Source organism: Dromiciops gliroides, chromosome 3 (genome assembly GCF_019393635.1).
Source record: "Dromiciops gliroides isolate mDroGli1 chromosome 3, mDroGli1.pri, whole genome shotgun sequence".
Taxonomy (NCBI): Eukaryota; Metazoa; Chordata; class Mammalia; order Microbiotheria; family Microbiotheriidae; genus Dromiciops; species Dromiciops gliroides.
Window position 1 is genome coordinate 551059279 of NC_057863.1, and position 17225 is coordinate 551076503.

General features: G+C 42.8%; 2 protein-coding genes across 2 annotated transcripts in view; one reads left to right on the forward strand and one right to left on the reverse strand.

The window, feature by feature from the left end:
- Positions 1-17225, reverse strand: part of GAB2 (GRB2 associated binding protein 2) — a 251707-nt gene that overhangs the window by 148532 nt on the left and 85950 nt on the right. The gene's annotated exons all lie outside the window — the stretch shown is intronic.
- On the forward strand, positions 8583-8909 carry LOC122747011 (peptidyl-prolyl cis-trans isomerase FKBP1A-like). Its single transcript, XM_043993205.1, has one exon. It carries the CDS (start codon positions 8583-8585, stop codon positions 8907-8909), a length of 327 nt encoding a protein of 108 aa, XP_043849140.1.

The window sequence follows — 17225 nt, forward strand, 5'->3', positions numbered from 1 at the left end:
TCTTGTCCAACTCACTGTTTTGTTTTTTTAATAGATAAGAAAGCTGAGACCCAGGGTCATGGACAGTTACCGGCCCTTCTTTGGTTGTGTCTTGCAGGCCCAGTTGGCCCAGAATCTGATTAACACCCAGGGACATGAATAGCACATCAAAGAGATGTATCCCTACAAGATATGCGAACCCACCATGAAATACTGGAAGGAGGCAAAGAAGGAGTCTGGTAACTGGGCTGCTTCTAGGAAGCTCAGCAGAAATCCTAGGAACATCACATTAAAGGTAGATAGGACTCTGAAGACCATCTTGTCCAGCACTCTCATTTCACAAATGAGGAAATGGCGGCTCAGAGGTCATGAGGGTTGCATCAGAACTAGCTTTTTACACATGCCTCTCCTCCCCCTCAGTCATGGCACCAAGGATCTAGGGAAGTTGATGGGGTTAGAGTGAGAGGAAATTAGCTCCCCATACTTCCTCCCACGGCCTGCAGTCAATGGCGGCTGGAAGAGGGCAAGGCTCTCTGACCAAGGCTTACAGAGGGCTTCCTGTCTGTTTCCATCCAATCCCCTGATTGTCATGAAGCTGTCTCTTCCCTCAGCCAAGAACTGATGCTGATCCTCAACAAAACTTGTTAAAGGATTATTAGTCATATTTATGTAGTACTTTTACAACTTCCAAAATGCTCTCGTGTCTATTGATTTGGAGTCTCACCCACAACCCTATGAGGCTGAAAGGGCAGGCATGAATTTTAGCACCTTCCAAAAACAGAGAAATGAGACCAGGTATAATAATAATAATAATAATAATTTCAGTAAATTAATAGATAGATGATAGATAAATGATACCTCCAGGGTTTGAGGTTGAGGTGCCTGGGAGTGGGAGTTGAGGGAAGGAGGAAAAGAACACTTTCCATAAGTTTATTTGCGTTTACTGATATTTTAAAAATTCAAAGATCAGTCACAGCACTTTTTTTACTGACTGCCCTCATGCCTGGAATGCTCTAACTCCTCCTTTGCACCCCCTGATTCAAAAGGACTCAGCTCAAATCCCAAAGGAGGCCTTTCCCACTTTTGCCTACTGCTAGTGCCTTCCCTTCTGAGATTACCTTCCATATGTAAGTACCTATTTACATGATATTGTCTCTGCCACCACACTGTGAGCCCCTTGCAGGCAGGGACTGAGCTTTTTGTCTTCCTTTACATCCCTAACAGTACAGTGCCTAGAACATAGTAAGTATCTAGTAAATGATTTTTGGATTGACTCATTAGGTGGGTCCTCCTTGCCCAATACAGATCCCACACTGGAAGACAAATCTATCTGAGCTGAAACACAAGGAGTCTGGTGACAGGTCCTCTGGGCTAAACTACGCTGATCTGTGGATGATAGACACAGGCTGTCACCAGGACCAAAACCAAGGCCTTCCTTGCCCTAGTTGGGGCTCTGTTAGCCTGTCCTTTGAGAGTACAGTCACCTCCTCTATGTCAAATGGACCAGTTCAAAGACTATCAGGCATGGAGTCAGGGGAGCTGGATTTGAATCCTAGCTCTCAGTGCCTCCGTTTCATCAACTGTGAAATAGGACTAATAACACTTGTACTATCTGCCTTGTAGGAGTGTGCTGAACAGAGTGCTTTGTACCTTAGAAGCATTAGAGAAAAGGTGAGGGGGCAGCTAGGTGGCACAGTGGATAGAGCACCAGCCCTGGATTCAGGAGAACCTGAGTTCAAATCCAGCCTCAGACACTTGACACTTACTAGCTGTGTAACCCTGGGCAAGTCACTTAATTCTCATTGCCCCACCAAAAAAAAGAGAGAGAGAGAGAGAGAGAGAGAGAGAGAGAGAGAAGGTGATCTTTTATTAAACACACCTATATATGTAGTTGTACACATGAAGGGGAAGGAGATTTGAACATTGGTTGTCTGACTCCAGACCCTTCACTGTTTCCACCGTGGCATTCTGAACTCTTACTATGTTTATTTTTGCTACTATGATATCTTTAAGTGGTCCAGATAACTGGGTAGGAAATAACAATTCACATTCCTAAAATGATAATATTCTAAATAAATAATAGTAGTATTATATTATCATAGTTCACATTTATATAGTGCATTAAGGTGTGCTGGGGGTTTTTGTTTGGGTTTTTTTTTTGTGTGTGTGAATCGAAGTCCCTCTTTTATTCAATGCCATCCAGCTATACATGGCCCTACTGGGCGAGCTCCACCACACTGGACTCAAAAGCCATCACAGCAAGTTGGTTGGTGGTTACTGGTGCCCGGCGTAGCGACACTTTGAATCCCAGCATGCAACAAGTCAGCGAGGGGTAGGTGTGCTGTTTTTAACCCCATTATAAATATGGGTAAACTGAGGTCAAGAAAGAGTTGGCCAGGATCACCCAGCCAGCATGTCTAAGGCGAGATTCAAAGGCAGGTCTTCTTGACTCCAAGTCCTACATTTTATAGCAGAAGTGTCCAGTACAGGGTCCATAATACTCCTAAGAGCAGAACTAGCTTAAAATGTAAATGAAAATATTTAATGAAATGCATAAAAATACAACATAGTGTTAATTTGTGATTTTCTAAGTCAATATACAGTTAGCCGGGATCTGGTTTCTATTTGAGCACCCTTTTTTGGGGGGGATGGGGGGCGGGCAATGAGGGTTAAGTGACTTCCTCAGGGTCACACAGCTACTAAGTGTCAAGTGTTTGAGGCCGGATTTGAACTCAGGTCCTCCTGAATCTAGGGCAGGTGCTTTATCCACTGTGCCATCTAGCTAGTTTAGCACTTCAAGAGCTAAGAAGCACCTTCTTCACAACCATACAAAGTAGGTGATGAAAGTTATGTGAGAAGATTTATGCTGAGAGAGGTAAAGTAATTTGTCCAAGGTCACACGGCTAGCAAGTGCTACAGGCAAGCCCTGAACCCTGACTTTCTGATGGCAAGCCCAAGGATGTCTCCACCACTATATATATATAAAAATCCTTCCATTGCTCTGCTCCTCTGAAAAGGTCGGCAAAGAGTTTCCGGGCAGGATCAGAGGCAGAGCTGAGGACAGAGCAGGAGCAGTGGAGACAAAAGAGGAACTAACCAGCAGCCTCTTTCCTGCCTCTCTCTCTCTCCAGTCACTGAGGCATCTCTGTCAACTCCATTCCATTGTTTTTAGCACATGCCAGGCCATCCGGCCAACAAATGAAAGTATCCATTGGGAAAGTGGGGGGCGGAGGGGGAGGAAGGGGGAGCAACCGCACACGCACACACTCACATGCACACACACCCTCGACACACAAAAAGACATCTGTGCTCTGCCTCAGAGACTGACGGCCCCAGGGCTGTCCAGTGTCCCCCCTCCTCTCAGGAACCACAAAGAAAGTTAGTTTTCCCTAAAAGGGGGGTGGGTGGGGAAGAAACAGGAGAGGGAGTGTTAAAGAACAAACACCACCACCCCCCTCCCCAAACTGCTGACTTGATTCATCCCCAAACCTGAACAATACTGAGAGGAAAGAGTCCAGGAAATGGGTAGATGATGTCCAAGAAAAGATTTCCCGCTAGGCAGTGAACAGGAAACTGGCAAGAGAAGTGAGGCCTAAAAATAAAACCGGCAGTTGAAAGCTTGAGGCAGGGTCTTTGGCTTCCACTAGGATGTGGGGGGCTAAGGGGGAGAGGACCTAGCCTTGGCTCCCCCTTCCTGCACCTTCCCTGCTAGTTCAGCCTGGCTCCAGCACATCCTTGATGATGATGAGATTGGACCAGAGATCTCTAAGGCTTCCCTAGTAGTCTGAATGCCTGTTCAAATGCCAATACTGGGCCCCTCAAAAGTAAAGCTCTTTGAAATGTCATCATTCATGCAAGACGATTCCAAAGGACCCATGATGAAAAATGCGATCCATCTCCAGAAACAGAAGAGATGGGGTCTGCCTGAAGATTTTGAATCATCCTTTTTTCACTTTTTTCTTTTTGCAACATGGCTAATATGGAAATGTTTTGCATGATTTCACATGTGTAATTGCTATCACATTGCTCGGTGGGTGGAGGAGGGGAAGGAGGAAGGGAGGGAATTGGGAACTACTTTTTTTAAATGAATGTTAAAAACAAACTATATTTATTTAAAAGGAAAAAAACCAAACAAACAAGAAATGTCATCCTTCCACTATACCTTGGCCTAGCTGCATTGCTAAAGCCTTTCCTTAGATCAGTTTCTAGCAGAGGAGAAGGCTCCTGATGCAGGTGGTGCATGGCAGGAAGGAGACCAAATAGCAATAAAAGGAATAAAACACTCAGGAAGTGTCTCCTGAAGAAGTATCATAGTTGACATTTCTACATCTAGCATTCATACATCTGCTGTATGCCAGGCATTGTGTTAAGTGCTAGGGATACAAAGCTAAAAACAGAGTCCCTGCCCTCAAGGAGCTCACAGTCTAACAGACAACATGCAGAAAACTACGGACATCTAAGATAAAGAAAAGATGGAATTCAGCCAGGGAAAGCACTACTATTGAGGTGGACCAGAAAATTGTAAAATATTGCAACAAATCTGCAGGCTAAGTTCTGTCACATTTTTCAGTTGTGTCTGACTCTTTGTGACCCCTTTTGGGGGTTTTCTTGACTAAGACACTGGAGTACTTTGCTATTCCTTTTTCCAGCTCATTTTATGGATGAGGAAACTGAGCCAGACAAGGTTAAGTGACTTGCCCAGAATCATACAGCTAGGAAGTGTCTGAGACCAGATTTGAACTCAGCAATAAGTCTTCCTGACTCCAAACCTGGTGCTCTATCCATTCCTCCACCTAGCTGCCACTATTATTCTCCTCAATCTGTAGATGAGGAAACTGAAGGTCAGAGAAGTGGTGATTTGCCACCACCTCTAAAGAGTGTAAGAGACAGGATGAGAAGAAGACAGGTGCCCAGGGTTCTGGCTCAGTGTGTTCTCTCTGTTGACATTAGAAAACATTAACCATTATTATCCCCATTTTACAAATAAGGAAACTGAGGCTTTAAAAGTTTATGTGTCTTGTTCATGGTCACATGAACTTCCTTTTTTTCTTTCTTTTTTTTGGCATGGCAATGAGGGTTAAGTGACTTGCTCAGGGTCACACAGATAGTATCAAGTGTCTGAGGCCGGATTTGAACTTAGTTCCTCCTGAATCCAGGGTCGTTTTATCCACTGCACCGCCTAACTGCTCTCACATGAACTTTTGAGTCGGGGGATTTGAACCCAGATCTTCTGACTCCAAATTCTGAGCTCTTTCTACTATACAGTGACTCAGTGCTTGGGAGTGTAACAATCAAAAGTCAACAGCAAAGAGTTCATCTGTAACTAACACAGAAAACTTGGCCAGATTCCAGGAAAATGAAAGACTTTATAAACTAGAGGAGGGCAAGGAGGGAAGGGAAGAGATGAGTCTTGCTTAGTCCCAGAAGAGGAAGATGGGAGGGGAACTGATTGGCCCTGAGAGTAAAAGACGGAACAAGAATGGCACAAATTACATGAGGATTTAGGTCAGAGATCAGGAGGCATCAGAAATCTTCAAGTGGGATTTGCAAGAGATAATAGAATCACTCATTCTTGAGAATGGAGGAGATGATGGTCAAGACTGAGGAGGGAAAAAAACCACTGGGTTTAGAGTTAGAGGGGGATACAATGAAAGGGGAAAGAACCAGGCCCTGTTCTGAGGGAGCTCACAGTCTAAAGGGGGAATACAATATGCAAATAATAGACAGACAGGATAGACTGGGGGTAGTGTCACATTCAGATGGACTGGAAAAGGCTTCTGGCAGAAGAGAAGACTAGCTGGGACTTGAGGAAGCCAAGAAAACCAGCAGATGGAGAGGAGGAGGGTAAGTGTCTCAGATATGGGGGATACCCAGTGAGCTAGAAGGAAGTGGAAAAGCTACAGGGGAGATGGATGGATGGATGGATGGATGGATGGATGGATGGATGGATGGATGGATGGATGGATGGACGGACGGATGTGTAGGTGGAAGGAAGGAAGGATAGACAAACAGACATGGTCAAAAGCCAAGTGTTAAGTGGGCCCTTCTCAGCAAAAGCTCCCAAGCTATAGGATATCTATCATCCAGAACCGGTATCATCATGAAGAAACCATGATGGGTCCTTGAAACAGGTACAGTACAGTGAGTCCAAGAAACTCCTTATGAAGACACCGCATATTTTATTTTGTACATGCAATATTAATCATCTCACAAAGATAGATGACTGTCATGTGGACTTTTGAGGCAAGAGGAGACCTTAGAAATCATCTAGTCCAACTTCTTCCCTTATAAGAAATGAAAACCAAGGCCCACAGAGGAGGCATCATTCATCCAATGTTGCTCATCTAGACTGTCATTGCACCCATGTCTCTACCAAACAACAGCAAAGGCTCTGCTAATGTGTTAACCTTCCCTGGCAACACTACTACTAGCTGTGTGACCCCGGGTATGTCACTTCACCCTGTTTGCCTCAGTTTCCCTATCTGTAAAATGAGCTGGAGAAAGAAATGGCAAACAACTCCAGTATCTCTGCCAAGAAAATCCCCAAAAGGGGTCATGAAGAGTTGGACCCTATATGGGTTCACTAAGTGGACACAACTATCGACTAAAAATAAACCCAAAACAATACAGTTCAAATGAATTTTAAAGTCCTTAAAGAGAGGGGACTGGCTCATGATGGGAATATCAGGTGCCAAGTTCTTATAGGGGAGATATTTTGGATATTGATCAGCATGCCACCCACTTTTGCACCCAGTCACTCAGAAGTGTTTGACCTCAATTGCCTCACAAAAAGCATGCTTCCTTCTCAATACTTCAGCTGGTCTTGTAAGAAGTCCCAGAACTCTGAAAAAGAAAGTAGGCCAAGAGTCCTCATGTACCATGGTTATTCCATTGCATGACAATGCAAAAAAAGAGAATTGGATTTGGAGAGCTAGGTTCAAAATTCTGGCTGTGCTGCTTACAAACCTGTGTGACACTGGAGAAGTCACTGGGCTTGTCAAGGACCATTAGATCTGGGAGGGGCTGCCTTGGGAAAGAGTGAGTTTCTCTTTGCAGGGGAAGGTGGATCTTCAACTGGAGCCTTAAAGCCCCCTTGCTGGGTATCTCAGCAAGGAGATTCAAGTTTAGGTCTGGGTTGGATAAGGTGAACTCTTTTCTAGCTCTGATTCTGAGAGTCTATGACAGGGACTGTCTAGTCCAAACTCCCTTCATTTTACCTGGAAGGACGCTGAGGTTCACAGAGCAGTTAAATGACTGGCCCAAGGTCACACAGCTAGTTAGAAGAGAAACCAGGATCTGACCCCAGCATTCTTTCCACAAAGCGATTCTTTAAAAAAAGTCATTTCCCCCTCTGTAAAATAGGGGAGTTAGAGGAGACCATTTTTATGGTCCATCTTATTCTGCTCTCCCCAGAGCCTGGTGGGATTGGCGAGTTTGTTCTTCTAATGGGTGTCTGTGTCTTTCTACAAATGTTGGAGAACAAAGGAGGGAAATGGAAAGGGTTTGATCCTTTCTCTACCTGGGGCCTCAGCACATCCTTTAGAATGAGCTTAGTCATTTTTTCCCCTAGAGTCTTCCACACCAGGCACTGACTCAGCATTTTAAATGGAAACTGAAGGGCCTTAAGAGTTAGTGATTCTGTCCACAGATAGAGATACACACATATCTACATATATAGTACATATATGTGTGTGTGTATGTAAATATATCTAAATCTATCTATATTTGTTTTCTATATCTGTATCTATATCTATCTTTATCTCTATCTATCTCTTTCTCTCCATATCTATCTCTATCCATATCTATGTCTATATCCATATCCATTTATAAAAATAGGTAGCAGACCTGGAATTCAATCCCCCAGGACCTCTGACTCAGAATGCAGCATTCCTTCCACTACCTCCATCTTGTCTTCCATCTCTCTCTTGGAAAAATCTCACCCTTTAGTTGCCCAGTTCCAGGCACTCTGATAGAACAATCTATATTCTCAACATTTTGGGATTGGAACCTTTCCAAATTCTGAATCCTACTTCTTAGGACAATGTAAACTAATTGATAAACCAACTCATGCCTATTGGTTGACCATTTCATTCATTCTTTCATGCATTTAACACACTCTGATCCTTCTGGTGCAAGCAAAGAGAAAATTTTTAGTGCCCTTCTACCAGGAGTCACAGGAATAGACTTCACTAACTTAGACAAAGAAAAGAGGAGCTTCAAGGGCCCCTAACGTTATAAAGATTGGCTAGAAATATTCAGAAGCAACAACAACTGGAAGTGAATAGTGATTGACACAGGCAACCCAGGAGAAGAACTGAGAAAATAAATTTTCCTCCCTTCTTTACAGAGGTGGGGTATACTCCACACACTAATAGACATAGTACATATGTGGAGTGATTTTGATGAATTACTTTTTGTCCTCTTAAAAAAAAATCTTCTTGGGGTAGTGGTGAAAAGCTGCCTGGGCTGGTGCTCAAGCCAGTCTGTCCTTCTGCCCTCCAGGAGCAGCGCCTCTGTTAGACCCGCCTGGCTCCTTCCTCGATTCGGCTTGTGCCCAGGCCCTGCGGAGCAGCGACCCCCGACCCCGCTTAAGGCCGGCTGGGATGGGAGTGCAGGTGGAGACCATCTCCTCCGGAGACGGGCGCACCTTCCCCAAGCGCAGCCAGACCAGCGTGGTGCACTACACGGGAATGCTTGAAGATGGGGAAAAGTTTGATTCCTCCCGTGACAGAAAAAAGCCCTTTAAGTATGTGACGGGCAAGCAGGAGGTGATTCGAGGCTGGGAAGAAGGAGTTGCCCAGATGAGTGTGGGGCAGAGAGCAAAAATGACCATCTCTCCAGACTATGCTTATGGTACCACTGGTCACCCAGGCATCATTCCACCAAATGCTACTCTCATCTTTGATGTGGAACTTATAAAATTGGAATGATTTCTTCCTCTAGCTCCCTGTTTCTTGAATTTGACACATGGAGGAATCCAGAGTCTCAGCTTCAAGAACAATGCACATGAATTTCTATGGAGCTCTTCCCTGATATTCCACTACATTCATTGTATAAACATATACCTGAATGTGTTATCACTTGGCTTTGCTTCCAACTCCTCCTCCTTGTACATGTGTTGTCTCTAAACTATGCACCATAAACCTCAACTTGTTAAGGCATTCATCTTTTTGTTTTTGTTTTGGGGGTCTAGATTTAAATTGAAATCTTTTGGGTATAGATTTAAGATTAAGTGTATGATCAAGCATTAACAGCACACAGATGGGTTAACCTTAGAATAGGAATTATTTGGGCAGAGAAAATCTTTGTCCCTTTTATTTTTTTTGGATGAAATTTATCTATTAAAAAGGATTTTTTTTTTTTTTGGTGCTGCTGCTGCTGTAAAGCCATAGCAAATCAAGGAGCTCTTGAGGGTTGACATATTCTCCATGTCGAATGATTTCCTTGGAGCATATCAGTCATCCTGTCCAAAATGAAGGTGGGGAAGGAGAAGCTGCTTCAACCACCCAACCCTCCTTCCCCTCCCCCCTCTTAACCTGTGCCTTTTGAAAGCAGATATTTTCAATGCAGTGCTGGATGTGTCACTTGATGTCTTATCTACAGGACAACTCGGGTCAATATAAACCTTCTTTGTTGATGCCTGACTTTTTTTCCCCATCCTGTGGTTTTCTAATGGATTTGGAGGACTTTTTAAATCTCCAGTAGCCATCAAAGCTCCACAACTACCTAAATTCCAAGAACTTGAATTGATTGTTAAATTGAAGGTGCCATTTGTAGAAATTTTCAACACAATGAAAGCCCAGTCATTGTCATAGGAAATCCTTGCGAGTTCTCTACAAAAAAAAAACAACAACAACAACACAAAAACCCAAAAAACCCACAAAAACCAAAAAAACAAAACTGATGCTGGTCATAACAGCTTCAACATCTCCTGTTTTTGATGCTCAGCTCCCCTACTGCTGATACCCCTACCTTCCTTCTCTCCCACTCCCACTCTTTTGCTGTCCTGTGTAGTGATTTGGTAAGAGAAACTGCCACCACCCACTCTCCCTCCACCACATATGAGTTTGAAGTTTTATTATTGCAATAAAATGCTTTATGCTGGCTTTTCTCAAAAAAAAAATCTTCTTTACAAAGGATGCATCTTTAGATAAAGGAGGGAGAGAAAGGACATCTTTGGAAATAAAGGTGATATAAAAAACAAGCAATATTAATAAAAATATGCTTAAAAACAAAAAGAAAAGAAAAAAACCCCACTGAGGCCTTCTTCCTTCTGCTAAAGATGTACCTGCTTCAGAAGCCTCTACCTGCCTGAGCCTTCCAAAGGTTCTAAAGACCCAATGGGGGATATGAAGAGGAGTAAGACGCAGTTGTTGCCCTAGTACACTCATAATAATAACCTGTACCCTGTCAGATGTCTCTGATGTGGGCGTACCTTTAGGGAAAAGGAGAAGGGAGCTATTCTTATTGCAACCAAAAGCTGGGTCCAATCCTTCCATAGCTCTACCTGTTAAAAACAAAGAAGCATGGGGGCAGCTAGGTGGCACAATGGATAGAGCACTGGCCCTAGAGTCAGAAGGACCTGAGTTCAAATCCAGCCTCAGACACTTGACACTTACTAGCTGCGTGACCCTGGGCAAGTCACTTAACCCGAATTGCCTCACCAAAACAACAACAAAAGCCCTGCTTTCTCTTAAGCCCCAATTCAAGCACCCCCTCTTCCGTGAAACCTTGTGACCCTCCTACTTCCTCAGTTTGAAAGTGACAGTGTCTCTCCCTCCTTGGATTTTCTCTCCTTTACCTTTATCACCTTCTACTTAATACCAAGCTTATTTGTGTACAAGGTTATTTACCCTCCACTAGACTGTTTTTAAAAAATGGTTTTCATATTCATATTCCAACACTAAGCATTGGGTCATGCATGGCAGTTCATGCTCAGAAAATGAGTTGAACTTAATTCATCGCACCTTCTAGGTAATTACATTTTGACAGGGAACCTTCTGAGCCTTAATTCAAATGTAGAGACCCTTACTTTCTGGAGAAGATGAAGAACCATTGCATGCTGAATTTGGAAGGTAGCACAGAACAGAAAATATATTGGAGCCAGAAGGGGTATTAAAATATATAATGATCAAGCTAGAAGGGACCATAAAGACAACTATAGTGGAATCCCCATCTTTTTACAGATGAAAGAGCAAGTGACTTGCCCAAGGTCAAATACTGAGTCAGTGGAATATCTTTCCTTAAAAAATTGTGTGTGTGTGTGTGTGTGTGTGTGTGTGTGTGTGTATAAAAAATCCAGTAATTAAATGTGGTAGAAAAATTCAATGGTAATGGAATCTCTGTGATGAATTTTGTTTTGTGATCTTAATAATCACAATTAACTGTTTAAGTAAAACTCAAGTATTCTTAAAAATGGGGGATACCCACATAGAGAAAATGTCCAAACTGATTGTGATTTGCAAAAATAAAGGAAATGATTACCAGGGTCATTTTGGTTTCTCTGGCTCTATCTCTGTCTTTCTCAACTAGAGGCCACTCATGGATTTCACCTGGGCCAGGTCGCCTTTTCTCAGGCAGCCCTGTGACCCACCCATAGGGGTTCACCATATTGAAACTAGACTTAGTACGGACACCCAGTAGGTATTGTGAATCAGGACACCCAATAGACTTTACATCTACTGTGGCTCGGAACTCCCAAGTTCACATGACCAGCCACAGCCTCCTCTAAGAGCAGGGACCACGGGCTGCTTTCTTAAATTAGGAAAAGGAAGGGAAGCTGAGAAAGTGTCAGGAACATGCTAGTGCCTTACTAGGAACTATTTGAAATTTATGCAATTAGAAAAATTGATATAGTTTTGGATTTATGAATTAAGAAATAAAATAAATTAAACTAAAAGGCAATGTCAGCAACTGGCTCCTGTCTCTCAGATGTTTTTATATTTAAAAGTAAAAGACTTTGCTGACTATTTGTATTTTTCAAAACTGCAGTGTCACAGGGGAAAGAAAATAGTCTTTGGATTAAATTCATTCAGCAGAAACTTGGCTGTGACTCTTCTCTCTTCTGTATTGTGCAAGTAGCATTTAAGTTCTTTGAGGAGAAAGACTGTCTCACTTTTGTACCTGGACCATATGGGATAATAGAATTATAAGGTCCAGAAGTGGAAGGGACCTTAGGTCACTTACTATAACACCTTCATTTTATAGATGAGGATCTGAGATCCAGACAGGTTGGGGGACTCACCCCAGGATCCCACAAGTAGTTAAGTGGCAGACTTATGTCCTCTGACCCCAAAGCCACCTCTTTTTTCCCCATGCCATACAACAAGCTGCTAGCACAAAGCCTGGCACATAGTAGGGGCTTAATAAAGGCTTGCTGGGGCAGCTAGGTGGCGCAGTGGATAAAGCACCGGCCCTGGATTCAGGAGCACCTGAGTTCAAATCCGGCCTCAGATACTTGACACTTACTAGCTATGTGACCCTGGACAAGTCACTTAACCCCCATTGCCCCACCAAAAAAAAAAAAAAGAAAGAAAGAAAGAAAAAAGGCTTGCTGATTGATTTATAAGGAACCCCTGAAATGGAGTCAGAAGACCCAAGGTCAGATTTCAGCTCCAATTGACTACCTGAGTGACACCAGGCAATTCATCTGAGAATCAGTTTCCTTATCAAAGAAAATAAGGAAAATAATCTTTGTACTACCTACCTCACCCTCAGAAAAGTACTTTGTAAACCCACAAGCGCTACAGAAGTGAGAGTTAGCATTAAAGGTTTCAACCCATGGCTACTGGAAAGAGGCATCGTGTGCCTCAGTTTCTCCCTTAGGAACTAGGAGTTCTAGGAGTGCTCTGTGTCTGGGCCTGTAAGAGCTAAGTTCAAATACAATCTCAGAAACTTAACTGTGACACCCTGAAGCAATCTTTAGATTTTGTTTTCTTCCGTTTCCTTTACTATAAAAATGGAGATCATAATAGCACCTACTAAATGGGGTTTCAGACACTTAATACTTACTAGCTGTGTGACCCTGGGCAAGTCACTTAACCAATTGCCTCATCAAAAAAAAAAAAAAGCACCGACCTAACAGGGTTGGGCTTTGGGGGGGGGGGGGGGTTGTTGTTTTTTGGTTTTTTTGCAGGGCAATGAGGGTTAAGTGACTTGCCCAGGGTCACACAGCTAGTAAGTGTCAAGTGTCTGAGGTCAAATTTGAACTCAGGTCCTCCTGAATCCAGGGCTGGTGCTTTATCCACTGTGCCACCTAGCTGCCCCGACAGGGTTGTTTTAAGGATCAAATCAGACAATATTTCTAAAGCTCTTGGTACAGTGACACATAGTAGGCATTTAATAAATGCTTGTTTCTTCTAGGCCCAAAGGGCTCTATTCTCTGAGTCAGCAAAACCTAATCAAAGAAAAAGGAAAAGGACCTCTATGTACAAAGATATTATAGCAGATCTTTTTGTAGTAGCAAACAACTAGAAACTGATGAGGTACCCACCAACTCAGGAATAGTTGAACAAATGGTGGTAAATGATTTTATGGAAAACTATTGTGCTATAAGAAATGATGAGGAGAATGCTTTCAGAAAAACCCAGAGGACTTAACATGAACTGATGTAAAGTGAAATGAGCAGAACCAGGAGAATGTTGTACACAAAGACAGCACTATTGTATGATGATCAACTATGAATGACTTCACTTGGATCAATTGAATGATCCAAGACCATTCCAAAGATGAAAAATGCTATCCACCTCAAGGGAAAGAACTGATGGAATCTGAATTAGAGCTTTTTTTTTTTTTAAACTTTATTCTGGGGAAGTTTTTTGGCCTGTGTTTTCTTTTGTAATGTGGTTAATAAGTAAATGTTTTGTATAACTTCACATGTATAATATATATATCAAATTGTTTGCCTTCTCAAGGAGGGAGGAAAGAGGGAGAGAATCTGGAACTTAAAATTTTAAAAACCAAATGTTAAAAAAATTTACATATAACTGAGAATTGTTTAATGATATATTGGGGGGGGGAGGGAAGATTTGCAATCTGGAAAAATAAATAAATTAAACACTTGTTTCCTTCCCTGGCAAAATGGGAGATCAGACAAAAATGGTTTCTTTAGGCAGAGATTTTGTTTGTTTGAGGACTGTTTTGGTGATCTGATTAAACCCAAGGAAACCTCAGAATAATGATTTTAAATGCATAAAATACACAGAACTACAAAAGAAAACAAATCTATTGAAATAGACTTTTCTAAATTAAAAAAAAAATTCACAGAACTCAGGTAAAGGACTCCATCTTAGAATATTACAGTTCTAATATCTATGATAGGCATGCAAATATCCCGACTCTCAATTTCTCTGACTATAAAATAAAGGAGGTAGAAGTAAATGATCTCTAAAGACCCTTAGCTTGAATTTCAAGCACCAGGCGATAGGGCAAGAAAAAAAGATTCTTACACTTCTATTATTCTATGCTCCAAATCTTGGACTGGGGAAGTCAGGGTCTCACAAAGAAGCCAGTCTGAAAAGGGAACAGGCTATTGCATTGTGGACAAACCGAGAAGGCAGCACAAGGTGGTGGAAAGAACACTGAATGTGGCTTCAGACAGAGGACACTGACTCACTGTGTGACACTGGACACAGCGGCCTCCCTGAGCCTCAGTCTCCTTAGTTTATAGGGGACAGTTGGGAAGACTTGGATTAGTAGACGTCATGACATGGTTGATGTAAAGAGCTCGGGATCTTGTCAGAAAACCTGGGTTTAAACCCGAGCTCTCTCATTGACTACCAACAGGGCCATGTTTTAAGTCAGGCCTCCCTCGGCCTGTTTTCTCTTGGGTAAAATGAAGGAACTGGACAAAGTGGCCTCTTAAGACTCCTGGCATATGATCACAGGATCTCCAATGGCCCTTTTTCTTCTGTGTTCTAATGTCCTCTCTACTAAGGAAGATTGCTTCTAGGTCTCATGACTGCTCCGAGGTGACCCCTGACTCAAATATCCTACTTTCTGAAGTTCCTTCAGCTCCAATACTCTATGTTCTAAGGTCCTTTCTAGCTGAGACATTTTAAGCTCTGAAATGCCTTCCAGCCCTAACCTTCTGTGTTTATTTTTGCCTTCCAGCCCTTAGATTTTAGATATTAAGGAATGGAGGGCAAAGGGTTAATTGCAAGGCTTTTGCTTTTTGTCCCTGCCTGCTTTCCTTCCTTCCCCCTACTACCACAGTCCTATCTTCTAATAAGGTGCTAACTAATTTTTTTCCTTAATTTTTGCCTTTCCCTCTTTTTTTTTTTTTTTAAGTGAGGCAATTGGGGTTAAGTGACTTGCCCAGGGTCACACAGTGTTAAGTGTCTGAGGCCAGATTTGAACTCAGGTACTCCTGACTCCAGAGCCAGTGCTCTATCCACTGTGCCACCTAGTTGCCCCGCCTTTCCCTCTTTCTATTTCTGAGGAAGAGTCTAGACCATCCTGGAAAGAACCCTGGCTTGGAAATATCCCTCTAATGAATGAGCCATGTGCCTATAGGGAAGTCCCTTCCCTTCTCTGGACCCCAGCCTCCCCATATGAGGGAACTGGAAAAGATGATCTCTAAGGGCCTTTCCAAATCAGACTTACTCTGACCTGAGTTTCATGGGCAATTGCAATCACAGCCAGAAGGCGGTACTAAGTAATAATGATTATATATAGCATTCACATACCTTTCTTATTTGTGTGGTTATTAATAACATACTTCAAGGTATATGCAGCACTTTAAATATACCATCATCATCAACCCCATTTTACAGAAGAGAACTGAAGCTAGCCCATGGGTCAGAACCAGAATCTGAATCCAGGTATTCTTACCATGAGTCCAAGGTTCTCCTTTTAAAAGCCTCTTTTCACACCTGAAATCACACCGAAAGTCACCACAAACTCATTTTCTGATCTTTCCCTCCCTCCCAATGAGCAAGGCTTGTCCCTCCCAACCCCAAGGTGAGCTCACCTTACATGCAAAGAGCTAATTCCTCCTACAGGACACTAGTGAGCTACGGTTTGCAGGGGGCTGATTATGGGATAATTCAGATACATTTCAAACTCGAAGCCTGCCCCTCACCATGCCCACAATCACCGGCCATAGCAGAAGTTTTTATCTGGGGAAAAGAGATTCCTCATCTGTGGCCATTTCATGAGAGCTGAGGCCTTAAGGGAGGTGGGGGCAAGGGGGAAGAGGATAATGGGAAGGAGGATTTGGTGGCACAGAGAGACAAGACACTGAAGATATATTGTTCCTCTTGGTCCCTAAAAGCAGATATATTCTCTACCAGCATCTGACAGGTCACCTCCCCCAACCAATTAGCTAATTGCCAGATATCACTCCCCATAGACTGGGAAACAGCTGTCTCCTCAGCAGACCAGCCACCCAAAAGAATAAGAGCCCTTAGTTCCTTTGCGAGCCCTTACTTAATTAGCTAACATCTTATCTTCCAGATCAGACACTCTCTGCTCTGCCCCCACCCCCCACCACCCCGAAGACTAAGATCCCTTCTAACTCCAACTATGCTATTCACTAATTCCGTGACCTTGGGGGCAAATCACTTACCCTCTATGAACCTCAGTTTCCTTATTTGTAAAAAGATAGAGATTAAACTAGATTAATCCCTAAGGTCCCTCTTGGTCCTAAATCCTGTGATTCTGTGTTCTAAGGCCCCTTCCAGCTCTGACATTTATGTTCTAACCATGACATGCCCTATGATCCCTTTTTAATTTAATTTTATTTTGGTAATTCTGAACCGAAACACCAAATAAAATGAGCATTCCCACTGTGGGACAAGAGAGGCTTATACATGAAACTGTGAATCTCTAGTATGTACAGCTTACTTTTCTTTTAAAGTATAGAACAGATTCTGCATGTAACTTTCAAAGCTAGCCAGCTTGTCTGTGATTCCTTCTGGCCTTCCTTCAGTTATCTTGTAATTTTTTTTTTGGGGGGGGGGGAGAGAAATCTCATCCTTAATGCCCCTCTCCCTCCTGCCCACACTAATTGAAGAAAAGGAGGAAAAAAAAAGCCCTTGTAATAAATAGATACAGTTGAGCAAAACCAAAGTCCCATATTGTCCACATCCAAAAATATATCTCATCCGGCCTCCATGCCCTTTCAGTTAGGTAGCATGCTGCACCATTGCTCCTCCATTATGTAGTTGGTCAGAATCTTCAATTTCCCTTGCAGGGGGAGGGGCAGAAAACATCTATTGAGCACCTACTGTGAGGCAGCTGGGTGG

Bases quoted from the DNA above. Each gene is read 5' to 3' on its own strand.
- LOC122747011 (XM_043993205.1), top strand. From the start codon at position 8,583: ATGGGAGTGCAGGTGGAGACCATCTCCTCCGGAGACGGGCGCACCTTC.